The sequence below is a fragment of the Rhinopithecus roxellana genome, chromosome 16 (genome assembly GCF_007565055.1).
Source record: "Rhinopithecus roxellana isolate Shanxi Qingling chromosome 16, ASM756505v1, whole genome shotgun sequence".
Lineage (NCBI taxonomy): Eukaryota > Metazoa > Chordata > Mammalia > Primates > Cercopithecidae > Rhinopithecus > Rhinopithecus roxellana.
In genome coordinates, this window is record NC_044564.1 from 705,242 (window position 1) to 732,770 (window position 27,529).

The following is a 27,529-nucleotide window of genomic DNA, read 5'->3' on the forward strand; positions in this document are numbered from 1 at the left end:
CCAGTCTTGAGAAACTGGGACAAAATGCCTAAGGAGCTTAGCAGTTAGGGGATGGGCTGGAAGGAGCCTCATATCTACGTGATGCTGAACACGGGGCTGTTTGAGCCCCCAGGCATTTGCCCAGCTATTCCTGACCCCTGGAAGGCCTGACCTGCACCTTTCTGCTGGCATACTCCTACCCTGATTTCACGGTTGAGCCAAAGCAGCTTCTCCTCCTCCATGAATCTAGGCATACCCTGCAAGGGGCATAGATGGCTTCAAAAGCTGGGCACCAGAATTTTCCGCTTGTAAACGTCATAAAGTAAATCCTTCCAATTTAATGGCTCAAGTATGAAGTCTGAGGAAGTGTATTTTTTTTTTCTTTTTTTAGATGGTATCTTGCTTTGTCACTTAGACTGGAGTGCAGTGGTGCAATTTAGGCTCACTGCAGCCTCTGCTTCCTTCCCAGGTTCAAGCAATTCTCCTGCCTCAGCCTCTTGAGTAGCTGGGATTACAGGCATGTGCCACTACGCCCAGCTAATTTTTGTATTTTTAGGAGTGACAGGGTTTCACCATGTTGACCAGGCTGGTCTTGAACTCCTGACCTCAAGTGATCCACCTGCCTCGGCCTCCCAAAGTGCTGTGGTTACAGGTGTGAGCCACGGCACCCTGCTGGGACAGTGGAATTCTAAAGGATTTAAAATTAAGTGGACCTGAGTTAGAATTCTAGCTTTGTTCCTTGCTACCTGTGTGACCATGAGCCAATCACTTCCTTGCTCTCATTCTGCATTTCTCATTTGTAAAATGGGCAGGGGTAGGGGAAGGGAGAGAGGAGAGCTTCTGTGTTATTCTCCAAGTATGGTATAAAAGAAAGAACACAGGTTTTGCAAGTAGAAGACCTCATTCTAATCCCAATTCTTGTCAAGCGTGATCTTGAGCAAGTTGCTTAACTTTGCTAGGACTCAGTTTCCTTTTTTTAAAAGTGTGGTCAGTGATCCCTAAATTGTAGTTAGTATAAGAATAAAATGAGATGAGGTACGGAAAGCATTTAGTGTCTGGCACAGAGAAGATGATCAACAAATGGTAGGGTTTTGACAATTAGTGATTCTGTGTTTATGTGTAAGACATAGTGACATCTAGGGGCAAAATGTGATATTGCACCTAAGCTCTACTAGACATGGAACTAATCATCATGTGTGGATGGGTGCATGGTGGGAAGATGCTGAGAATCAGAGGAGAGGAAATGGTTATTTTCCTTTTGGCACCATTCACAAAACCTGGCATGTAACCAGTGTTTGTGACTGAATGGGTTTAGGCTAAGTAGTTATGAATCGTTTTTTATTTATTAATTGTAGAAATATTTATTGAGTGCCTACCCTGAGTCAGGTTCTGTTCTAGGCACTGAGGATGCAACAGTGGACAACATAAACATTCTGCCCTATGAAGCATGCATGTTTGTGGGGAAGACTAGTAGTGAAAATTACACAAGTACACCCGTAGGAATACAAAATACAATGTCAAGTAGAGGTGATTTAAAATAATCTTAAATAATGAAAAGAGAGGGAGGGAAAGAAAAAAAGCACTGATCTGAGCACCAGAGACCCCTTGCATTAGGCAAGGCCATCTCTCTATTCTTAGATTCTTTGACTTCCTTCCTTCTCTTAAGTGCTGCCTGAACTTCTCTCTGGGTTATGTCAGTGCTCACTGATGCTATCACATGCAGTCCTCTCTCTGGGGGTAGGAGGTACTTAGTGGCAGATGACAGCAAAGGCAGATGAGCACCCAGTAATGATTAAGCACCTGGTTCTGGAATCAGATCTAAGTTGGAAATGAACTAACTAGTTGTGTGATCTTGGGTAATTCCCTTCCCACTCTGAACCAGTTTCCTCATCTAGAACATGGGGATAATATTTGCACGTGCCACACTAGATTACGAGAGCCTGGCTTACAATAACTGTTCAACAGATCCAGCGATTTTTACTAAATGTGACTTCTGAGTTGTTTAGAGCAGGGATTAGCAAACTATTGATTTGGCTCACCATCTGTTTTTGTAAATAAAGTTTTATGGGAACACAGCCATGCTCATTTAAATGAACGTACCCTCAATTACAAGGAGGGTAAGGTAGAGAAGAGAAATTTACACCTTTATCATACTATTTAAATGAATGTCATTTGCGTATTTGTCTATGGTTGCTTTCATTCTATAAAAGCAAAGTTGAGTAGCTGCAATCATGACAGAAGAGCCTGCAAATTCTTACCTATTGACTATTTTGGCTCTTTGCAGAAAAACTTGGCTGATGCTTGGTTAAGAGAAAAGGGCATTTCTTTATTTTTTCAAAAAACTTAAGATTTTCTGACCTATTCAGACTGGCCTTCTACTGGGGCCAACTCATTTCTTCAGGGAACACCATTCAGGGGGAATACAGCATGGATGGTGCCCCTGGGGCTCAGCTCTCCAGTCATCTTTAGATGGCAGATGCTTCAGGATAGCTACTAAAAGCCCTCAGCATTTTCCTTAAGTTGAGCCCAGAGGAAAGTCTGAGGGTTTATCCTCAGATGCTTTTCCCACTCATGTTATTGTCTGCAACAGAATCCAGTCATATTTGTAGTAAACTTCCATTGTCCTCAAAAAACATCTTCCCCCAGAACAGAAGGTGTCATCTCGAAATTTCTACTCTTGTCTCAACGCTTCCATTTGGTCCTAATATGAGGCAAAATAAAGACTGTAATAAACCTTCTCAATTTAAAAAGATTTCACAATTGGTCTTTAGAAAAAAAGTAACATGCTGTAAAAATATGAAATTTGGAAGCGTTAAGTCACCACGTGTTTAATAGCCTTTCATAGGCTTCTTTTCCTTCAATGCTTTCAAAAATGTGGACATATGGGGCATATGGGATGAAGTTTGTATATGTACGTTTGGGGAAGGCAAGCCATCATGGATGGAGGGAGGAGGGGTGGGAGCTATGCAAAGAAGAAAAGGATAAAAAAACTGCATTGAAAAAAGCATGTGATTGCATTTGCAAATTTATATAAATCTAGTATATATGTCAGTTAAAAAAAAATTAAGGGGGCCACTAAAAAAAGCCCAAACTTCTTTAAAAGAAACAAAATAAGTCAGTCACCAAAGGACAAATATTGTATGATTTAACTTATATGAGGTTCCTAGAGGAGTCAAATTCATAGAAAGAATTGTGGTGGCCATGGCTGTGGGGAGAAGAGGGAGTTAATGTAGAACGGGTATGGAGTTTCAGTTTGGGAAGATGGAAAGGTTTGGAGATGGATGGTGATAATGGTTGCACAATACAAATGAACAATATGAACTGCCAAAGGCTCTCAGTACAAGATTTGGTACTAATTTTGTTGTGAAAATGATGAAGGCTGGATAAGTACTTTATTCCAGTGTGAGAAACTCTTTGGGGTCACTCTGGGCTTTTTAGTTATTCCAGGAGCTGGTTTGTGGTGCTGTGGTTAAGTATTTGCCAACCAAATTACAGGAGGGTAGGGTAGAGAAGAGAAATTTATATCTTACCCAAACCACAAACTCAATCATGGAACCAGATTGTTCTGAAAGGGTTGTGACAGGTGTAGTTCAAAATTGGGATCTTCTTCACAGTTTCAGTTTTATACATAACCAAGTTGGTTTTTATTGTTATAGTTTTGTTTTTATTGTGGTAAAATGCACATAAACTTTACCATTTTAACTAACCTTTTTTTTTTTCTTTTCTTTTCTTTTCTTTTTTTTTTTTTTTTTTGAGTAGGAGCAAGATTTATTGCAAAGAGCAAAAGAACAAAGTTTCCACAGTGTGGAAGGGGACCCGAGTGGGTTGCCCCTAACTAACCATTTTTAAGTGGAGAGTTCAGTGTCATTAACTCAATAGAGGTGGCCCTGATCCCCTCTGTGCATGAACCTTATTGCTCTCATTTCCCTTTCTGTTCCTGATGTCACCCTCACCACCCTTGATGTCATTTCCCCCTCTGGTCCTGAGGCCCTCCTCACCATCACAATCATCTTCCTCTAGATGCTTGGTGACACAATTACCATCCTTTGATGTCCAACCTCTGTCACCTTCTAGTCCTCTAACCTCATACCCTTTAAGGAACTGTTTTAAACCCCACTGTCTCTGACATCATTATCCTTAAAAACAAAAGTAGAAAAAAAGTTTTAAAAAGTTAAAAAAAAAAAAAGTAAAGAAAGTTAAAAAAGTTTAAAAAGTGTGTGTGGGGGGGGGCTTGTCTCTCAGATAAGCCCCCTCCCTGGATGCCTGGACCCACTGCAAGCCCAAGCTCTCAGAGTTGGCCCAGACCCTCAGGGGGGATCAAGTGTGCCCTGGCTCAGGCAGTGCAGGAGGAAGTGAGCAAAGCTCGTGGCCTCTGGTGACGACACCACATCACCGCCCCACAGGGAGCTTCCAGACAACTGAACTCCTGCCATTTTCCCTGATATGTTTTGTCGATTGTTGCCAGACAGTTGGCGTGTTGTTGCTTGGCAGTCACGTTAGAGAGCATAAAGGCAGGTTCCTTACCACAGATGACCATAGGGATGAATCACATATTAGCACAAAGGAACCAGCACTGTGCTTCTTCCAAACCAGGATGGAGTTGTCATCAATGGCAGAGCAGCTCTTAAACCAGAGCCGCAGAGCAGGAGAGGCGCCAGAAGTCACCTAGGCCAGTGGCTCTCTAGCCTTGACTTGCTTTGGCCGGGGATGGGGAAAGCACAGGCTCCTGGGCTCCTCCCAAGGATTCCGGTTCATTAGGGTCAGGGGCCCAGGAATTTGCATTTCTAACAGCTTGCAGGCCAGCCACACTCAGAAGACCTGACTGAGACCACAGGTCCTCAACTTCGGCAGTCTATTAACATCAGCAGGGAAAGCTGAAACACTACTGATGCTCAGCTCCCGCCCCAGAGCCCTCGTTTCAACTGGCCTGGGCTGGATGACTTCTTGTAGTTTTCAAAAGGTCCTGTGGGACTGCAGTGTGCAGCCAGAGCTGAGAAACACTGGGGTGGCCAGGCCTCTCATCTCATGGAGAGTTGTCATAAATGCTGCCGGGGCCCAGAGACGCAGGGCCTCTCCAGGCGAGCACAGGGACAGGGCGGCAGAGCAGGCTCTTTCTCCACTCTAAATGCAGCCTGTGGATTTCCTAAGGTGGTTTGGGTGTGGAGCAGGGGGCAGAGAACAGAATATACCTCCACCTCATCTGGAGAGGACAGGGGGCTGCAGTCCTGAAGAAGGACCTTGGCAGTGAAGAGGTGGGTGGGGGGCCTGAGGAGGGAGAGGTATCACCAGGACACCAGGCAGGAGCCCACAGAATCACAGCTAAGGGGACAATACTACATCAATGTATCCCCATTCTACAGATGAGGACACAGAGGTCCTGAAAGATTAAGAGCTTTGTCTAAGGAACACGGCAGATCAGCAGTGGAGCAGAGACTAGAACTCCAGGCTTCTGTTTTGCCTGTTGGCCTCACTGCTCCGGCTGGGTTGCTGTCCACCACTGGCGCCAGGTAACCAGGGAGCAAAATGCAGGATTGGATGAAAAACTGGAACAGGCTCCATGTTCCACTGGGATGAGCCTACAGTGAGGATCTGCAGAGGAAGTGTCAGTAAACAGGTGATGCCCACATCAGGATTTGAAGAGTGTGTGCAGGGGGCTAGGGTGTGATGGGTGGGGGACTGAATTGAGAAGAGGCTTTTTGGTAAGAGGTATCACGGTACTATGAGACCCCTCCCCTGGTGACAGAAATGGGTGGACTGGGAGGCAACGCTTCCTCCATGACCTCAAATCAAGAAAGAGGCCTTGGTTTCCAGTGAAAAGATCACTGGGTGGCTTGATAGGAGTCTCTGCAGCCTGGGGGACCCTGTGGACTGGTGTCTGACTCCTGCTTGAGAAATCTAATGGGGGATGATGGACTGGCCAGCTGCTCTGAGGATGGAACAAAAGAGAGGCAGCTGCTACAGTGACATCAGCCTTCAGTCCTTAGGTTTGTAGGTGCAAAGGGTGCAGGAGTGCTTTCTGCGCCCCAGATGTGGGCCATGGGTGAGGAAGAGCTTGTGTGGCCCTGTCCAGGACTAGCTGGAGGGGTGAGGTGACCCCAGGGTGGAGAACTGAAGGATGCTCAGGAGCAGGGCAAGAAGCCACAAATAGCCAATTGGGGGAGCATTTCATCTGCATCAAGAGCACGGCAGGAGAGAAAGTCCCAGTAATGAGGGACCCAGAAAAGCACCGCAGGAGTCTAAAGGGCCCGCTGCAATCCTCACCAGGCCCAGTAAGCCCAATGCCAGCTCCAAGCAAGTAAGGTATTTCCTGCCCCTTCCACCACTCCTAATTCCAACTCCAGAGGGGTTGGACACCTGGGTGGATGGGATGATGGGGAAAGAATGCAGGCTGGCCAAAGAGAGAAGCAGCCAGCCTATACCCCTTTTCCCAAGGCAGGTGGCTGGCCTGCTGCAGGCCTGAGCTGGGAGAGGGAGAAGTTGTGCCAATGAATACTGTTTGAAGTTTTGAATATAATGAAAGACTCTACATATTATAACAGTTACTGACCAGAGGACTTTCAAAATCATAAGACTTGCCACAAATTTTATCCAGAAGAAAGGGGAGATCCAATACCACTGCAAGAGTTAAAAAGGACAGTGGTGGACAAAGTTTCTCTATGACTAAGAGTCAAGGTCGGCAACATCATGGCTATACCAAACCTCACGGGTGGCGAATGCAGTCCACGGTGTGAAGGCTGAGCTCCTGTCCTACAAGGGCCTCTTTGAAAACGGAATCATTAAATCCAGTACCAGCCCTGTTTCACTCCTCTCTTTTAAGAGCTCCCTATTGCCCATAAGTTAAAGTGCAGATTCCTTAATGTGGCTCCACCCTTCCCTTCCAGCCTCTCCCTGTACCCTGTCCCCACGAGCTCTAGCCCTGGCCATATCAAGCCTCTCTCAGCTCCTGACCACCCTCCTCCTATCCCCAGGATGCCATGGATGGTTCCTTTGACAAGGTCCCCAGCATCTCTATGCCCTTTGCTTGGCTAACTCCCACTCACCCTCCAGGCCCCAGCATAGGTGGCACTTCCTCCATGAAGCCTCCCTTGAGTGTTTTGTACCCCATCACTCCCCACACGTCCCCAGCCAGCCCTGATAACCGTGTGTTATAAACGCTTTGTTAACTGTCCGATTTCCCCAGTAGGCTGAAGGGAGCAGGAGGTAGGGACTGTGTTTAGCTTGGATCCCCAGCAAATAGCTCAGTGCCTGGAATATAGTATATACTTGCTAGATAAATGCTGAGTGAACACTGCTAATACCCTGAAACAGAAGGAGAGTGATTACCTTCTTCTTCATTTTCACATTTTTGAAGATGGCGTGGACTCTCCAAGTCTTTGCAAACATGGCCCCAAAAGCAGTTGTGTAGCCCACGGTGAGAATCCAGGTCCTGACCTAGAAGCCATGAGAAAACAGAGGCATTGACCTTCCTTAGGTAGACGGACTTCATCAGGTATGAGACCACCCTGCAGGGGGACTTTTCACGACGGGGAAAAATACTCCCCTCTACATATCGTTGAGTTTCACTGGCATCTTTCAATCAAATTTCCACTCAATAGGCATTTAGTTCTATCAGTCGCCTACCAGACCAGGGGCACTGGGCACACAGAAGTGCAAGATTCAAATCCTCCCTTAGATGGGCCTAGAGAGAGGCAGGCAGAGAGAGAGCCACAGACAGCTGAGGTACCACCAAAAGGTGATGGTCCAGCCCTCTGGCCTTCACTTCCCCTCCTCCCTTCCTTCTTCCTGTTGCCCAGCCCTCTCCCCACATGGTCAGGCCATGTGGCTACTACTGTCCAGTGTGACTTTGGAAGGCCAGTTAGTCAGCACAGGCCAGCCTGGCCACTGAGCTCACACTTAGACCTTGGTCCCTGCTCAGGACTGAGGCCCTGTCTGGCTCTTACCTATTCCTCAGGACCAAGGTGTGCCCTGACACCTAGCCCTGGGTTGGTGGCTAATGGGAACAGCCGGCCCTGACATGAGCCTACAACTTGGATCCCTTAGGGCTGGAACAGACTGGCCACCATCTGTTAGGTTTTAGGGGCCTCCAGGACGCCCACCTTCACCTGTACTGCATCACTCCCAGAACCCCCAACCCTCACCATTTAGACTGGACACCCTCTAATACCCAGGAGACTTGCACATCTCCAGGTGGGGGCCCCACATCATGGTCCAGCCCTGAGCTGTGCACCACTGAGTTCTGGGGCCTCCCACTCACTGGGACAGAAAAGCCACGTGCCCCATGAGCTGCAGCTCTGAGCTTGGGTCTTTGCTTTCCCTCAGCTCTGTTGAGCTTAGTTTCCTTTGAAGGGCTCCAACCTGCCTTGGCTGAACACAAGGCAGAAAGGTGGATGTGGTAGGGGAAAAGAGAGGCAGCCAGGCTGCAGTAGACAGCTCAGGCTCTCTGCATCCAGAGGAACTGAGCACAGCAGCTTTGCTTGGCTTCCCCAAGCCCCTTCTAGTTCAGGGCTGGCTGCCACCAGCACAAGCAGGAAGTTTCCAAGAAATGTTCCCAGCCCATTCCCCTTACGGATTCATTCTGCTCCTGCCTTTCCGGCAACTTGACTCTCCGGGTTTTCAGAGACAGAACATTTTGCATTTCCATTTTATTTGTAAAAATAGGAACTATTTTTAGACTGCAAGGCCAACCCACTAAATCAAGGGAAGGACAACAGTATCACAGCACTTGCTCGGAAACACAGGCCTGTGAAGCATGAATGCTGCGAGGGCACAGGTGGGCACTGAGCCTTCTATTTTCTTTTTCTGAAAATTTCACAAACAAGGAGAAATCAGACGGGTAAAAATGAACCACAGTGCTTTAGAAACAATGTAGAATGGCCACATTATTAACCAGATGATCATAAAAGGATATGAGAAAAGTATACAAAACAGGGAGGGGGAAAGAGCCAAAGATAGAGAATTTAGACCTGAGCATATTCAGTGACCAGAAAATACGTTTGTCATCTGTCAGAGATGCATGGGGCTTGACAGTTCATCTTATTCATTCATTCATTCACTCGCTCATTAGTTTGCTGGGTCACTCATTCATTAGTTTGTTCATTTGTTCATCTTCAACAAGTATTATTAGGCCGGAGGCAAAGTATATAATAATAAAAACAAACAACAACTAAAACAACAAACACCAAGGTGATTTTTTGGAGGTGTCAGTTAAGCGAGGAAATCCCTTAACAGGTGAAGAAACTGAGGCCCAGCGCATTTAAGATATTTCCCTTAACCATGCCACACAGCTCCAGAGCTGAGCCTGGAACTCGATGCTTCGTCCTGGTCCAGGCCTCTCTCCCCGACATCCTGCTGCTGCCTCCTCCTCAGATGGAGTCTCCTCAACTCAAATCAGGTTCATTTACACCTAGGAGCCAGATGTCAAAGGACCAGGACACACCCAGAGGGGGTAGCTGACCAACGTGTAACACCCTTCGGGGACCTCAACACACTTGTAAAGCTAATTTATTGACACGACTGTTAAGACCAATGGTCTACAGCATGTTTGATAACGTTCTCTTGAACATGTTTAATTTTACAAATTACCATATACAGACCATAGGCATTTTAAAAAGGACAAAGATGAAGTAATATCATCATTTTTACCTCATCCTGTGGCTGACAAAGATCTGTTTTGAGGAGATGTTTTACTCCAGTGTGCTAAGCATTTTTTTTTTTTTTTTTTTTTTTTTTTTGAGATGAGATCTCACTCTGTCACTCAGGCTGGAGTACAGTGGTACAATCACAACTCACTGCAGCCTCCATCTGTGGAGCTCAAATAATCCTCCTACCCCAGTCTCCTGAGTAGCTGGGACTGCAGGCATGCACCACCATGCCTGGCTAACTTTTGATTTTTAGTACAGATAAAATCTTGCTATATTGCCCAGGCTGGCCTTGAACTCATGAACTCAAGTGATCTTCTTGCCTCAGCCTCCCAAAGTGTTGGGAGTATAGGCAAGAGCCATTGCATCTGGCCTTACTGTGCTAAGCATTCTTTTTTTGTTTGTTTGTTTTTTTTGAGACGGAGTCTCGCTCTGTCACCCAGGCTGGAGTGCGGTGGCCGGATCTCTGCTCACTGCAAGCTCCGCCTCCCGGGTTCACGCCATTCTCCTGCCTCAGCCTCACGAGTAGCTGGGACTACAGGTGCCGGCCACCTCGCCCGGCTAGTTTTTTGTATTTTTTAGTAGAGACGGGGTTTCACCGTGTTAGCCAGGATGGTCTCGATCTCCTGACCTCGTGATCCGCCCGTCTTGGCCTCCCAAAGTGCTGGGATTACAGGCTTGAGCCACCGCGCCCGGCCTAAGCATTCTTAATATTTGCTTTAACTTATGTTTTCTTTGAAACAATCATTTCCAGGCCACTTGTCTATTTTGTGAGGGCTAAATTCATTAAGACTCAACCATCTAATTGGTCGTTAGTTAAAACTCAATAATATAAATTTAACCTGGCATCTGGAAATTGCAATATGTTGCCATAAACTAAAAGCAAAGAATAGCTGAGGATGCCTGAGCAGAAAAAAGTTAACATAGCAGGCCTAAGACCGTTGTCTTTAGGAAGGTCTGATTTGAAGGTTGGTCCTTAGCTGGTATCTGAGAGCTTGGATTCTGGATGGTTCCCACCATCTCCTCAATGATAAGAGCAGCTCACTGTGCCTAAACGGGTTGTGCAAACAACATGGTTTATGCTGAACACTGCCTTCCTTCTGCGAGTCTGGAATTTTGTTATGTAGTAGGCAGACGGTGTCAACATATCCATCCCCCAACTAAAATCCCTGGGCATGGCATCTCTAATGTGCTTCCCTGGGCAGCATTTCACATATGTGGTCGCTACTCATTGCTGGGGGAAGTAAGCGTGTCATGTGCACCTCTGCCATGATAGGGCTATCAGAAGCTGGCACCTGGTTTCCCCTGTACTTCACCTCCCCATGTGCCTTTTCCTTTGCTGATATTGCTGTGTATTCTTTCAGTGTAATAAGTCATAGCTGCGAGTATGACTGCACGCTGAGCCCTGAGAGTCCTAGTGAATCACTGAACTTGGGGGTTGTCTTGGAGACTCTCAATGCTGCATCCCATTGCTGTCTGGTGTAGAGAACTGACTAACCACCTTGTCTTTGGGAGCGTTCCTGCCTACAACCACCAGACACCTACTGCCAGGGCTCCACAGTCAGTCCCTGTATTAAGTGTTAGTCCAGCTTAAGCTTCTGGGATTTAAACCCATTGCTGCCCCACAGACCCCTCAGGTTAAACTCCAAATTCTTAGCAGGCAGGGTGCAGCCCCCTCCACCCTACCTCTTCTGATATTCCTCAAGCCATCCTGCACTGCTCAGTCTTTCCCCTCACATCACACTGGTTCATGCTGCCAGGTCTGACACGTGCTGTTTCCTCCACCAAAATGCCATTCCTTGTTCAATGTTCTTCACAACTTCTCATGCATCCTCTGAAATCCAAGCTTATGAGCCACTTCCTCTGAGAAGCCTACTGAGACCTTGCAGGGAGGTCCTGACCACTTCCTCCTCACGACTTCTGCCTTCAAGCATGTTTCTGCTCTGCTGGTCACACAGAGATGACATCTATCTGATCACCTGTCTGCCTCTCCCACTAGATGAAGCTACTGGGAGGCAGGGCCTGCTGTGCCCACCTTTAAATCTCTGGAGCCAAGAGAAGACAATCAGGCTGGATGGGCCAGTTTAAGAGGTTGTAAACCCTTTGTCACCACAGATGTGCAAGTTGAGCCCAAGCAAGCAAAATAAAGGAAGACCACAGAGAGAACTGGAGCATTTGATAGCAAAAGAGGCTGAGCTCATGGCCTCAGCTGTCCCTTCTACATGCTGTCTGGCAGGTAGTGAGCTCCCCATCACTCCACATATTCAAGCAAAGCTTGGAAGACCCCCCCCCCCCCGCCCCGCTTCTCCCCCTCCATCAGAATGCTGCAGGGGCATTTCCTGCACTGAGGGAGGTTTCATTTAATGACATCCAGGTGCCTCCCTTCTACGTGGCTCTATGATGCCGAATAAACTAGAAGGTTTCATCTGAAGGGTTCTAATGATTCTGTTTTCCAATATGTTACCACCAATACAAGTCTCTACTGATTCATCAACACCAACCAGCTACGTCACTTTTTCTCCTAAAGTCTTACATGTGTTTATTTTTCTGATTTAACATCTTTTTTTCTCCCCTTAGCCATCAAGTACTCAGCCCACTCTGCAAACTGCCTTGAACATAATACATCCATGGGGGAAGACAAACTTTCGGCAGGCAGCGCCCATCTCCGTCTCAGCTATGAAAAAGGAAAAAGAAATGAGAGCACATCTCCAAACGGAAGGAAGCATCTATGCCCAGAACAATTCTGCTCAGCCGCTTGCTCCATTGATTTCACGAAGCATGCCTGGCCGGGTGAAGGGCTTTCAATGCCCTTCTGGGGATCAGCATGAAAATGGACACACAACCTCTGCTGGCAGGCCTGCTCTGACAGGTGATGGACGGGGGGACGGGACGCTGTGCTCCGGGTCTCCTTGTTGCCACAGATTCATGTGGGCTTCAGGCCAACAAGTCAGAGGGAGGCGCAAGCTCTGGTGGCTGACTGGACACAAGGGCAAGTCACTCTCCTGCTGTCCAAAAGGTTCTTCAAGGGCCTTTTATTTCATTCTGACTGCTCATTCCAGGTGATCAATAGGGAGGAGGAGGGAAGAAACTCCCAGAGTGCCCCAAAGCAAGACCCAGACCACTGTGAGGTATGAGGTGGGGGAAGTGAGAGGCCTGAGGTCTCCAGGACCCGTCTTGTCTTCTGGGGCAGGGGCGACAGATAAATCCTGAAGTATAAGACTTTGAAGAGCAGCTTCTAGAAACAGCTCTAAAAAACCCCATCTTGCTCAGGGTCTTTTGGGTAAGACCTGTACAGAAAATCTTCTCTGGAGTTTAGAGTATAGCAGAGCCTTTCTGGGGGAATGGTGCAGGGGACAAAGGTGACTCGGGACCTGCAGGAGCACTTTGGAACCCAAGTCAGGGCCTAGGGGGCATCTTAGGAGCCTTGGGGGCAAATCAGAGAGAGGTTCCCCCTCTGGGAGGAGAAATTTCTGAAAGGCATCCCCTCTGGGCCCTTTCTGAATGACTCTACTCCTCAAGGTCCTTGAAGCCAATAGACTCCGAGAACTTGGCTCAAAGAGCAGATCACAGGCCAAAATTCAGCTCCTGCCCCTGATGCCAACACCCTTGTGTAGTGCAGAAAGTGCACACTGCCCTTAGCAGCCTTGGCCTGGGTCACAGAACAGTGCAGAATGAGGAAGAGGCCTTTCTTCCTGTTCCCCCACAACCCCAGAAGGTGCCTCAGGACTGGAGGTTGGGGAGGTTTTGGAAGAGCAGCATTCTCAGATGGGTGGTGGCAGGCAGGGGTGGGGCGTGGTGGGGAGGGGGCTGCTATGTGCCTTCATGCAGCTCTATGGACAGAAGACATGGACGAGTGGGCATCAGGGTCAGAGAGGAAGGACTGAGTGACCACATCATGTGATTGCAGCTGCTGAGAATTCTGTGGGCACGTATGGTGTATCGTTTAGGACTTCCAGAAATAACTGGAGCTCACTCAGAGGGGTCCCTTATTTTAAGTCTTCCCTGATTTGTCCCTTGCTTCTGGGCCTTACCCACTCCCCTAGGCCTGTCTCTGCCAGTGTACACAACATAGTAAATGGGAACTGTTTGTTTACTTAGGTTTTCAATCTACACTGCCAGCTCCCCAAGGACCATGATCTGTGCCTAGTACGTGCCTGGGAATGTTATCATATGAATGAATGAATTGTGGGAACAAGAGTGCTGAGCAGAGCCACAGGTTGGAGTGGCCTACATGTAGGCTGTCTGGAAGGGAGACCATCATCTACGTATTGACTCAGGAGTCTGGGGAGTCCCTGGTTCCCCACTCAGCCCCCTCCTCTGGAAGGCAGTTGGGGGTAGGGAGGCCACTGTCATCAAGCAGGCATCTGTACCCCATCCAGGACTCCAGCTGGCCCAATCAGGCCCTGTGACAGCCAGTCCCTGGGCCCTCTCCCCGAGCTGGTCTGGACCTGCCAGGCAAGGCCACCACCAAACCCTGTGGGTATCTCCTGGCCCAGCCTTCCTGCTGCCTTCTGAAATCACAGAGCACATTACCATGGACAGCCATGAGAGCCCACCTGCAGAAACAGCCCCAAACCCACGTTATTACATTGCTTTCCTTCTCAACTGCCTCAAAAAGAAATCCCCACGCAACAACAACAAAAAAACCCCCCACAGATTTATGGCCTTTTCACTAAAAATGTTTCATTAATTCCTGCCAGACTTGAATTTACTGGGAGGCCAAGTGGTGTTCCTAGGCAGCCTTTACCTTTCTAGTTAGAGTTAGAAAATTCCAGTACCTCTAGGAGGGCAGGAAGAGGACATCACACTCCCCAGTCCAGTGTCTAGGCCTCTCCTGTCCCATCCCTGCCCAGCTGCCACCCATCTGAGCAGGGTGAAGGGGCTGAAGGGGTGCTTCTGGACTCAACCTCCCCCCCTGCCAGCCGTGACAGAACCGCCCTGCTTCCCAAGGTTCGAGGGTGGGGGCCACACTCGGTGTCTTCTACCCCAGGAGCTCCTTCCCTCCCACAGCTGGGCCCCAGGAGACCAGGCTTCTGGTGCTTCCATTTATTTTACACAACCAGTCTCCAAGAGACAAACACAAAAATAAAGCGTCAGGTACTAATCTTATCCCTGCTCTTCCAAGTATGGTCTGGGGATGTGGCATCAGCATCCCCTGAGAGTGTGTCAGGAATGTACAGGCCCCCTTCTAGACCTGCTGCATTCCGTCCGGACCCCCAGGTGGCTCAGTGCGCACTGAGTAGCACTGTCTGTGCAAGCAGGAGCTGGGATGGGGGCCACCCTTGGCAGGGGAAGGAGGGTTGGGATAGATAGGAACTGGAAGGAGACAGGGAGGGCCTCTGGGATGCTGGTAAGGCCCTGCTCCTTGATATGGATCCTGGATTCACAGTTGAGTTCAGTTTGTGAAAATTCACTGAGTGCCACGCTTATAATATACATATATTTTTTAGTGGAAAAATAGATAAAAGAGTTGGGGTGGTCAGCAAGTAGAGGCAGCTGGGAGGAGCTAAAGCTGAGCCAGGCTCTTCTGAGCGTCCCTCAGGGCAGCCCTGGGCCGAACTGGCTTCTTAGGTCAGATTCCAACCACTACATGGCTGCAGCGTCCTCAGAGGTCCCGTCTGTGTCATTCTTACCTCCCTTGCTGCCTGCCCCAAAGCCCCTTTTGGCACTCAAGGTGGCAGAGGCAGCCACCAGCTTGGCTTTGACTTAGGCAGGACCCAAGTCTGTTCCCGCCCCAGTTTTGGTAGAGCAAGGCCACAGAAAGCCAGAGGTTGCCACAGGTACCCACACCAAACCAGCCAGCATCAACTGGTTTTCCCAGCCTCTTCTTTTTTATTCTTTTTAGACAGGGTCTCCCTCTGTCACCCAGGCTGGAGTACAGTGGCGCAATTTGGCTCACTGCAACCTCTGCTTCCCGGGTTCAAGTGATTCTCCTGCCTCAGTCTCCCGAGTAGCTGGGACTATAGGCACCTGCCACCATGTCCGGCTAATCTTTGTATTTTTAGCAGAAATGGGATTTTACTATGTTGGCCAGGCTGTCCTTGAACTCCTGACCTCGTGATCTACCCACCTCAGTCTCCCAAAGTGCTGGGATTACAGGCATGAGCCACTGCGCCTGGCCTCCCAGCCCTCTTCATCCCACGTTTACTCTGCTTTATCAGTGTCTGTCTTAATGGTATCCAGAGGTGAACACAATTATCCAGACAGTCCCATCACTCGTTCATATATAATGATAATGGTTCAGATGTATGAAGTCTTACTGTGTGGCAGGCACTAGGTGCTTTACATACATGATCTCATTTAATCCTCACAACCCTATTACTATCATCCCCGTTTTACAGAAGAGGAAGCAAAGGTTCAGAGATGTTAAATAAGGTAAACAAAGTCACACATTAGGAAGTAGTGCAGCTGGGATTTGAACACAATCAGTCCCACAGCAGAACCTCTCTCTTTGGTGCTACTCCAGTATACTCTGGAGAGGAATCAAAAATGAAATAGACTAAAACCACTGAATTGTACACATTAAAAGGGCAAAATTTATGGTATGTGGATTATATCTCAATTTAAAAGAATCTGAGACAAAAATTTTGGTAATATTGGCTGGGATAAGTGGTTACCACATCCCTAATAACTTAGTTGACTTTTTTTTTTTTCTGGTATAAGCCAGCTAATAAAAATCTGAATATTATTGTTTTCTAATGAAACATCTCAGTCATCTTTGTGGTCCAACAGAGCTAGTTTTAAACTTCTTCCCTGCTGCCTAGCAGTGTGTGACAGGGCTTCAGTTTTCTGTTCCTTCAGGTGGGGACAGTGAACTTGGCCTTCTCAGGTGGTCATGAAGGAAAGGCTGCCCCCGGCTGAAAGCTGGCCTTGGTGAATCGCAGGGGCTGAGGGCACAGACTCGGGGACTTAACAGGAAGCTATTGACTAATCCACGCCCAGGAATGCTTCTGAGAGCCCTGTGTGAGGCCCACGCTGGGATCTAAGGTCCACCTGGAGCCTCCTCATCCTGTCTGCAAAGTCCCTTCTTGCTCTTCCCACGCTCGAGCTGGGGTTTCTGCCTCAGATCCACAAGGAAGGCAAGTGCTTTTTCTCTTCCCCACCTGCTGGGCTCCTTGTCTGGGTGGACAGGGGCTGGGATCCCAGAGCCACGTCAGCTCAGCTGCGGGGGTCCATCCCTTCTCCCCGGCACTAGGGCCCTGGCCCACACCCAGCACCATCCTTGCAGACAGCTCCATGTCCACAGGGGCCACGTTGCTATGGTGACTCCACTACCCACACAGTGTCCAGGGAGACAGCACCGGGTATAGCTGGAGCTGCTCTCAAGACTGGCAGAAACCAGTAGTGACAGGCTGGGAAGATTCTGGAAAGGGTCAGAGGGAGTGGGGGATGGGAACTAAGAGAAACTGCGTCTCTAGCAGTAGCACTGTGTGTGTGTGTGTGTGTGTGTGCACTCACTTCACACACGCACCCACCCTTGTCTGAGCAGAGGTGTAGCCCCTAGAGAGGCCTAATCTTGTGACTGCCATAGGTTTCTGCCTGAGGTGGTGTTCATGGTTTCTCACTGTGTTAGGCTGCTACATTGAAATCTAAAAGGGAGAAAAAAGCAGCATGTATATGGCAGCAGAGCAGACATAACTGTGACTTTGGCTGCACCATGTCTGAACTGGGCCTCATGGTCTACCTTGCCCCTGTTCTTTACAGAACCCAGTGTGGGACACCAGGAAGTTACACTGTGGCGAGGATGCAAGGTGACAAGCTGTGATGCCTGTCCCTCCTCCTACATCCCTCCATGTAGCACTCTCCCTGAGTTCCAGGCGGCTTGTCTGAATCGTCTTGTTTAACCCACACTGCAATCCTGCAGAGGGAAAACTGTTACGCTCATTTTACAGATGAGAAAACTGAGGTTAAGTCACTTGCTGCAGTCAGGAGCTAGTAAGTGGAGGAGGTGGCAGTCGAATGCAGGCTGTTGTTGGAAGATCCGTGATCACTACAACATACGGGCCTACTTCTCCTTGCAGCTCCCTGCTTGGTGGGAGTTTGTGGGCAGCAGCTTTCTAGGTCCGAAGAACAGAATCCACGGCACCAAGTGAAATTCAGGAGCTGCCCACCCTGGAATAGCAGGTGGAATACAATCCAAATTGTACCCACCGGGGACTGGTACTTAGGCCCTAAATTCAAGGGCTTTCACTTCCTCTTCCTGGGCAATATTGAGAATTAGTAAATAAATGGCCCCAGCCCTAACCCATGTGCATATCTGTGCTGACCCAATTCGATCCAGGGTAGATAATCTATGCCTTTTCCCCACAGTCATGCGTGTGGCCTCCCCTTTACAGAGCTTCTAAGACAGCCTTGACTGCAAATATATTAATTCTCAGGGGCGGCGAGAACTGGGCCCTAGCATCTTTTCCGGCCCTCATCTTCAGAGCCGATGCTGATTTGTAAAGCGCTTTATGATTTATTCATACCAGCCTTCCCCGGCTTCCCAGGACAACCTTCCCCTCACACAAATGAGCGTGATTCCCAGAATAGAATGTCAGGCTTCATTAAAAAGAAAAGCCCTGGGTGTGGGGGATGTCCCTGTTTTTGCTCCCCAACCCCTGGTTGTCGAATTCAGGTCAAACTTGAGAAAGCACCTGTGCTTTCATAGCCTTTGGCTTGTGAACAAGGCGAGATGTCAGGAACTTCTTTCTGGGAAGGAGAGAGTTTCTGAAGCCTGGGCAGCCCTTGATATCTGCTGAAGGAGTTTCTGCAGTGAAGACTGAAATTCAAGCCTGCTGGAGGCATTCCCAGGTGGCCAACAGCAAGTGACGAGGAGATGGGCAGAGTGGCCCCTGGAGGGATTGGGGTCGTGGCAGAACGAGGGTAGGATTTTGCTCCACTGGTTCTCAGCGGGGGGAGCAAGGCAAGCCCCTCGCCTCTCAGGGATGCCACTGAGAAAATGGAGTTGCCAAACTTGCCCCCAGTATCTTTTTTTTTTTTTTTTTTGAGACGGAGTCTTGCTCTGTCGCCCAGGCTGGAGTGCAGTGGCGCAGTCTCAACTCACTGCAACCTCTGCCTTCCGGGTTCAAACGATTTTCCTGCTTCAGCCTCCCGAGTAGCTGGGACTACAGGCGTGCACTACCATGTCCAGTGAATTTTTGTATTTTTAAGTAGAGACGGGGTTTGCCATGTTGGCCAGATTGCTCTTGAACTCCTGGCCTCAGGTGATCTACCGCCTCAGCCTCCCAAAGTGCTAGGATTATAGGCATGAGCCACTGCACCCGGCCCCAGTACCATTTCCATTACTGTAATCATCATAGTGTCCTAAAACTTGGGGAGGAAGCCTAAGCACAGATGGAAGAGAGAAATCCTCACTTTCCTCATTCAACCTCATCAGGGTCCCTCAGGAGCAACCTTTTATTCAGGCTTCACTACTGCCCAGGAAAGCTGACCATAAATAAATTGTATGCTCATGAAATTGTTATGCATCTCAGGGCATAAAAGCCATGCTGATGTAGGATTATCAGAGACTCAGTGGTCTTCACACTTCCACTAAAACTAGCAAGACTTCCATGTGCTTTGGTCATCATTCTCATGCCAGAAGGCCACACTCTTTTTTTTTTTGAGATGGAGTTTTGCTCTTGTGGCCCAGGCTGGAGTGCCATGGCATGATCTCGGCTCACTGCAACCCCTGCCTCCTGGGTTCAAGCGATTCTCCTGCCTCAGCTTCCCGAGTAGCTGGGATTACAGGCATGCACCACTCCACCCGGCTAATTTTGTATTTTTAGTAGAGACAAGGTTTCTCCATGTTGGTCAGGTTGGTCTTGAACTCCTGGCCTTGGGTGGTCTGCTTGCCTTGGCCTCCCAAAGTGCTGGGATTATAGGTGTGAATCACTGCACCTGGCCCCAGAGGGCCGTATTCTTTAGAGAACAACCCCACTGAACCATACCCACAAGGACTTTTGAGCATCTCAGCTTCTTTGTAAGCTGACTCCAGGCACAGTGAAGCCAGGGACTTGCATCTTTTGTATTCACTTTCTTCACTCCCAGAAGGGCAGAATAATGGGAATTATGGGAAGGCCACACTCTTTTGGTCTTTTGGTGGGAATGAGCCAGTTCCAGGCTTGGAGTGAAAAACTCTTGAGTGGGAAGAATGAACCAAGTGACCCTGGAGCACTGGGGTTTGATGGCCATGGAGGTCCCTCCAGGAAAGGAGAGGGGCCTGAGCACACCGGTGACCTCACTACCCCCTCAGTTACTGGGGACTCGACCACATACTTCTCAAGGCACTGCCCAACTGAGGATAAAGTAAGTGTATCTGTAGACTTCTCCCTGGCTAGACAGCTCATGCTCACACTGAAGTTACTGGTAACAGGAACGATTTCTTGATGGTGTGTAACAGTCAGTCCGGTCTAATCATTTGCAGAAATCCGGGGAGCAAAATCCCCTAGACTGTAAGATCTCAGGGGGCTTCCCTCCATGTGCTGTGCCAGAGCAGAGGGACTGGCCCAGATCCAGTCCTCAAAGTCTGGGGTGTGAGTGGGGACTTGCAGCACATTTAAGGGGTCCTTCACTTAAGCGTCCCTCACTGCTAGCCTTCAGCCCTTATCATCCAGCAGTGGGCACACTGAGGCTTGTGAGCAACAAATGCAGCCTAAAGAAGGCTGCTTTGCCAAAAAGGACCCACAGTGCTCTCAATGTCTTGAAGGAAAACAGCACCAACAAAGGAGTGGCTTTTGGATTAATCCACTCAGCACCGATCTTTTGACCATCCCCTCCAGCTCTGGTCTTCCAGGCAGGGGACTGGATGAATTACTGCATGTGGGACTCTAAAGAGACCCAACTGGTTAGCCCCATTTGGACAGATCTTAGTCAATGTCCAGAAATAAATCCCAACTGGTTACTTTATTCTTAAAAAGTAAGTTCATGATATTTTCAACTGAGAGTTAGTTCCATACAACTATTAAGTGATTGCTAATACATAACCCCCTTTAAAAAAATTACTAGGGAGGCTGAGGCAGGCCGATCACCTGAGGTCGGGAGTTTGAGACCAGCCTGACTAACATGGAGAAACCCCGTCTCTATTAAAAATACAAAATTAACCAGGCATGGTGGTGGATGCCAGTAATCCCAGCTACTTGGGAGGCTGAGGCAGGAGAATCCTTTGAACCCAGGAGGCAGAAGTTGCAGTGAGCCCAGATCGCACCATTGCACTCCAGCCTGGGCGACAAGAGCGAAACTCCGTCTCAAAACAAAAAACAAAGAAAAAACCTAAAAAGCATTTCTTTGGGCATTAACATTTTTAACATGTTAATTAACTTTAAAAATAATCTTTCTAAAATATAGTAAATAAATTACACTGCTTTGTACTTCATTAAATATATATATATCTCACAGGGATGATACAGCCCCCTTGGGGGCAACTGTTGGTTCTTGAATGTGAAGAAACATTACTCTTGTTAATGTATAAACCATATATATATGTGTGTGTGTGTATATATATATATATAGTACACAAACAGATATACATTATATTTCTGGTATTAAACTTTCATAAGAGGAATCATTAGGAAAAAATGTCTAAAAATGCTCCTTAGAGGAACAATAAGGAAAAAACCATTCAAGAAAACACCACTTAAATAGAAAATAACAATTATAGCTTTTACCATATAACTCAAAGTCAGACATACAAAGATCTATCGTCATATTCTTTGATGGTTTTTGAGGTAGAGGGGAGGATCTGTTCCTTCTTAAACGATCCTGACCCTGACTCTTACACTTGGTGCTGATGCTTTCCTGGATGATAACTTTTTTCCCTCCTTTTCTGTGTTACTCTGTCATTTCTCAGTGGGCTGTCTTCTAACGGTGGCCTGGTAAGTCCATTATCTTTTTTTTTTGAGACAGGGTCTTTCTCTGTTTCCCAGGCTGGATCACAGTAATGAGATCACAACTCACTGCAACCTTGATCTTTGGGCTCAAGCAATCCTCCCTCCTCAGCCTCCTGAGAAGATGGGACTACAGGTGTACACCAGCATGCCTGGCTAATTTTTTTGTATTTTTTGTAGAGACAAGGTTTCACCATGTTGCCCAGGCTGGAAGTCCATTATCTTAACTTTACAGGCAGTACTTATACCCAATGCTGGCCTGACAGCAACACCATTCTTCCCTGTTGAGTTGAAGAACTACTAAATGGGTTGTTTCCTGCCTGTTCATGTATTTTCATGTATTTCTGGGTTTGCATCTGTGTTTTTGATGACTGAGGTCACCAAGGAAACTTTCTCTCATATGCCACTGGCTTATGCAGAATGACTTACGGTGCAAAGTGTTTCAAAAGTCTTTTCAGAGACAAAGGATCCATCCAGGCCAAAGAGAAATATGGACGCATAAGAGAGCATCCCTCCGAGGATGATAAGGTTGTTCATGTATGGACTCGACATCTTTATCAGCCTGACAAGAGAAAGAGACAATAGATTTAACACAACTGTTAATTTAGTTATTCCTTCAACAGGTATTTTCCAAATGCCTGCTAGGTATATATTGTTGCTCAGGCTAGAGGGGAGAGAGAGAAACGGAAAGGTGCCACGGGGCCTCAGGGGACACATCAGCAGGAAGGCCCAAATTTCTAGTCAGATTTTCCCTAGCACCCGGGTGCTCACCCTGGAACCTTCCCCTTCCAGAGAAATAACGAAAAGCTCTGTTTCCTCTACCCCCTCCCCACCTACTGTCTGTCCTTCACTAAAAGGCCTCAGACAAGGATACATTTCTAATTGTTGATTTCCTTGCCTCCTTTGTCAAGTTCACCCATTACTTCCCCAGGGACAGCTTGTCACATCAGCTTCTTCATCCATTAATTTTCAGTTTAAACAAAAGCATTAAGTCGACAGGTTTTTTTTTTTTTTTTTTTTTTTTTTGACTGGGCCTGAGAACTCCTGTCAAATCTAGAGAACGTGACATGTAACTTCAGCCACGTTCCCCATAGTGAGGAGAAAGTCCCACACCACACTCCCCAGCCTTGAGTGAACTGTTAGGCTAACTGTGGGTCTGGGAGGCCTAACTGTGAGTCTGAGGGTTGCTTAGGAAAGCTCACACTGTTCCGTGCACAAAGACAACCACACACGTGGGCAGGACTACCTCTCCAGTCAGCGGGTGACAGAGGTAGACACCAGAGTCCCCATCCCACCCACTACCCTTGTCTTCACTAGGCTGCGGTGGGGAGCAGGGAGCATTCTTTATACTTCCAGACTCTGCATCTTTCTCTGTCATTTCCTCCTGGAACCCCGTGGTGACCCCCAGCTGCCCAGCAAGCCAGGGTCATCGGTGGGCTGGTAGGTACCTGGGTCCCCCAGCACAATCAGCTTAGAAGGGCTTCAGGTTTCAGGCGCCCTGTGGTTGAGGGGCTCTTCTGCAGACTGTAATTACGACCAATTGTTCCCCAACACTTTCCTTTGCATTCTGCAATTCTGTTAACCCTTCACATTTTTAAACATGCAGTATGTCAAAGGGAGAGGGAAATAAGAAGCCTGCTGCTCTTCCTCTGTGGACGGCACGCTGGCTTTCAAGTTGGGAGCACGGGGTCTAGGGCTTAGACTTGGCCACTCCATAAAGGTGACACCTTGCCAAGTCACTTAGCCTGGCTGAATTTCCTCACCTGTACATGAGATAACTGATCCTGTTAACTAGGACACACGTGAAGCTGAGATGACCCTGGAAGTCCTTTTGTAAACCACCAACTACTTAGGTGCCTCCATTCTTATTACTACAGCAGTCAGGGGAGGGGAGAGCTGGGGGTTGGGGCAGGCTTCCCAGATGGAGGTGGGCCTTATAGGACAGATTTAGGAAGAGAGAAGCAGGGGGAGGGATTGGGAACCATAGCAATATTTGTTTTCTATCTTTCTGCAGATTTTAAATAGCCAAGCCAGTTAAAAAACAAAACAAAACAAAACAAAACAAAACAAAACAAAACAAAACAAAACAAAACAAAAACTTCACCTGGATGCCGGCCTCTTTGAAAGAGTCATGGTAACTTTCCCCCAGGAGGCCAAGAGGGGGTAGTTAAGGAATTCAATGAGTTTAGTCTTATCATGGGGCAACTTGCTGTCCTGATGGGACTTCTCGAGGCATCTGGGGTGTCAATCTAACTTTGAGAGCTGACTATGTGCCCAGGCCTGTGCCAAGTGCTAAGAGGTATGCTCAGCATTTAAGGTTTTTATGGAGTGGGCAAATGTTGCCTCACTTTTTTTGTGTGGCAGTAGATGTGCTATTTGTTGTAAGTAAAATAAAATAACAGGAGACGAAAACTCTTTTCTGTTTTTCAGGAAATAGGTTTGACCTAAGCAATTGCTATCAAAAAAAGCCAAACAACAACAAAATAACCCTGGACACAGTAGCTCATGCCTCTAATTCCAGCAACTTGGGAGGCTGAGGCAGGAGGATCACTTGAGGCCAGGAGTTTGAGAAAAACCTAGGCAGCATAGTGAGACTCTGACTCTAAAAATTAAATAAATAAATAAAATTAATTAATTAATTAAAAAACCAAGCACACACACACAAAAGTCTAGAGCCTCCAAATTCCTTCTTTGCAAGCAGGGAGACACTAAAAAGTCTCACAAACCAACAAAACTGTTTCTTCAGAATCAGGCTTGTTCCTGACAGCCCATGAGTTCATGCAGTGTAGCTTCTGCGCACCATGGCAGAGCCATGGAACCGTGTAGGTGGTCACGGTGGCTGTCCCCATGATGGCCCACGCTCTGCACCCCTGCTCATTCCACCAAAAGGCTTGGGGCTGGGTTAAGGGATTTGCTATGGACACCAAAGAAGCGAAACGCACTTGGTGAAAACCACCGCCTGGAGTGGCAGCCAGTTCTACCCATGACTGACCAGAATAACTCAGTCAGCTTCTCTCCTCTGGAGAATTAAGGGCATGTGGTGGGGAAAAGAAATTAAGACAAGAAACCAGGGAGACAGTCTGCCATGAGTGGACAGCAGCACTCCGTCCCTGAACTTCAGGGCTCTTCTCTGTGATATGAGGAGTTATCTGGAGGGCCATACGGGATGATGGAAGGGAGGGCTTCCTGGCCATAATGAACTGTACCAAAGGAAATCCTTTTCACTGGACTTTGTGACCTCCTTCAGTGGTGATTCCCAGCGATGCTAGGGGATAGGGGCAAAGAAGTCTGGGGAATTCTGTCTTCTCTATCTCTCCTCCTGGACCTCCACAAAGTACAGGAGTATATCCAAAGCTCTGAGAAGGCCCATGGATTTGGACTCTTCGATTTTATTTAACTTCCTCAAACTTCTTTGACTACACTCCTGTGCAACTACCAGCAGCCCTGCCTCTGTGTGTGTGTTCGCATGCACCTACTCCTACACATGTAACACCTACAACATCCTAGCAACTGAGTAACGCTTTGGGAAACTCTGCCCTGCAGACTTCTGTGGCCCTGGGGAATCTGTCATGTGGCACTCCTATACTGTGTCCACAGGCTTGTCATTTCAGAAAGTGGTATCACGGAGGAGGACCAGTGTGGCTTACTTCTGATTCCGGTTCTTGATGTTGAAGAAGAGAAAAGCACTGGCCATGATCATCCCGAGGATGGTGAGGGCAGAGAGGATGCTGTAGAGAGGTAGGGAGATCTTCCGCAGCTGCTCCAGGATGATGGTCTTGTCTTTTGGTGGTTCGGATCCTAGAGGATCAAGAGAAGACATCAGTGAGACCCAGTGCAAGTAATTCCCCGAGAACACCTTAGTGTCCCTGACATCCAGCCAGGCCCTGTGCACAAACTCTACACAAGGCACATCTATCTACTGGGTGAGGCAGATCTGGCGGTTGGCCAGTCTGCCCAACAGGGAGCCTGAGCCAGGACTTATTTCTTTCTCTAAATAGAATCAATAAAGGATTTGTGATGCATTTAATAGCCATTAGAAGACTAGAATTTGATTTGGTCTAATTACACTGTTGAAAAACTATCACCATTTATTCCCCAAGGTAACAACGGCCTGGAAGCACAGGGCTGGGTGATGTGAGTGGGCACCACCGGGTGCCTTTGGGGATGAAGAACTTGGCTTTGGCCTCAAGATCTCTGCTCCTACACATACACAATAAATGATCCCTCCTCAACAGGATGGACACCTTGCCTGTTGGTTCCATGGTGACACATGTGTTTTGGCTGTGGAATTTCTGCTTGAATATCATTGTGTTTTAAAAGCTCTATCTGGCTTTCTGTTTCCATAAGACTCTGAGTAACTGTGGGAGGCAGAAGCTACCTTCCTCTCCCTGTTGTGCCAGAACTGGCCTGGAACTGTGGGATTCCATTTCTCTATGTGACTGCAGAGGTGTGCTGCTCATTCTTCAAGAGCACCAGGAACTTGGGGGAACCCTGAGGGTTTCAGAGCAAATCCATCTTTCAGTCTGTTTTAGTTTTAGCAGGCACAGACTGGTTTGGGATGAGGGATTCAGGGACTCCCCCAGCTTCCTGCAAATCCCTCTTTCTTAGCTGCTATTTTAGGTCCGGTTTCTGCTGTGGAATTGTGAAACTTCAGGGCTTTTCTCTCCAGTAGGGGTATGTGGAATCAGCCAGATGTTACAAAGTAGCCAAGCCTGGGAATCTGGGAGCCCCATCAGGGTCCCAGTTATGCCTCTCTTCTTGGGAGACAAGCAGGAAAGGGGCAGATGTGGCAGCAGGGAGTGAGAACTCCCCGGACCGTCTGTGTTTAAAACACTGCTAGCAAGTTCAAATGTGTTTAGAAATATTCAGTGGCTTTGGCTGAACGCGGTGGCTCATGCCTGTAATCCCAGCACTTTGGGAGGCCAAGGCGGGTGGATCACTTGAGGTCAGGAGTTCAAGACCAGCCTGGCCAACATGGGAAAACCCCGTCTCTACCCAAAATACAAAAATAGCTGGGTGTGCTGGTACACACCTGTAGTCCCAGCTACTCGGGAGGCTGAGGCAGGAAAATCACTTGAACCCAGGAGATGGAGGCTGCAGTGAGCCAAGATTATGCCACTGTACTCCAGCCTAAGTGACAGAGTGAGACTCCATCTCACAAAAAAAAAAAAAAAAAAAAAAAAAAAAAAAAAAAAAAAAAAAAGAGAGAGAGAGAGAGAGAGAGAAAGAGAGAGATTTGGTGGATTAAGAGTTTGAACCATCTAAGAAATTTAGGGAAGTTGCCAGGTTTGAAAACAGCGAGGAACCTGCTGGCGTGGTTAATGTGAAGCCGTAAGCAATTCCATGTAAAGTAACATTTATAAGAAAAGTGGCATCAAGGGCCAAAAGTCTGGGCTAAAGCAGACACAAGGAGATGGAGGTAAAATCATTTCTTGCTTCCAGAAGTGAAAGTTCACCATCTGGAAGCTTCTTCCCCCTCTGTCCATCATCCTTCCCCAAACACCTGACTCAGGTGCCTTCTGGCTACCAAATGCAAGAACAGTCCTGGGGTGTCTGTGAGTTCCTGGCTGGAAACAAGCCCCACTCTGGACACTGATAAAGAAGACTGAGGTTTGGTTCACAGGTGATATGATCACTACTGGGTTTGGAGCCCATTGTGTAGAAACAACTCCAGAAAATTGACAACAGACAAGAGAAAGTTGTCTCCTTCTTACTCCTTCTTCTCTTCTTGCAAAATGATGGCTCTACAAGGGGTATCTTAAGACTCTGTGGTCACCAAATGCTTGGTTTATCATGAGTATTAGTAACAGCAGAAGTCCTGAGTTTTCCTTCTTGCTTTTCATCTGGTCCATTCATTCATTATTCATCCATTCATTACCATTCACTCATTCATTCATCATTAATGATGATTAATCACAATTAATAATCAACTCCCATCTGTCAGGCTGGGACTGAGCACCAATGATACAAAGATGAAAAATACACTGTCCCTGTCTTCAGGGAACTTACACACTAGCCATATGAAAAAAGAGAAAAGTACTAATA

The 27,529-nt window shown here is 47.7% G+C and overlaps 1 protein-coding gene across 1 annotated transcript in view; it reads right to left on the reverse strand.

Moving 5' to 3' along the window:
* Positions 1 to 27,529, reverse strand: part of GABBR2 (gamma-aminobutyric acid type B receptor subunit 2) — a 420,626-nt gene that overhangs the window by 77,304 nt on the left and 315,793 nt on the right. The window contains exons 10-12 of the mRNA XM_010357632.2: positions 25,132 to 25,282; positions 21,914 to 22,046; positions 7,303 to 7,410 (exon numbers count right to left, since the gene is read on the reverse strand). Of these exons, the coding sequence (XP_010355934.2) occupies positions 7,303 to 7,410; positions 21,914 to 22,046; positions 25,132 to 25,282 (392 nt within the window). The remainder of the gene's footprint in view (positions 1 to 7,302; positions 7,411 to 21,913; positions 22,047 to 25,131; positions 25,283 to 27,529) is intronic.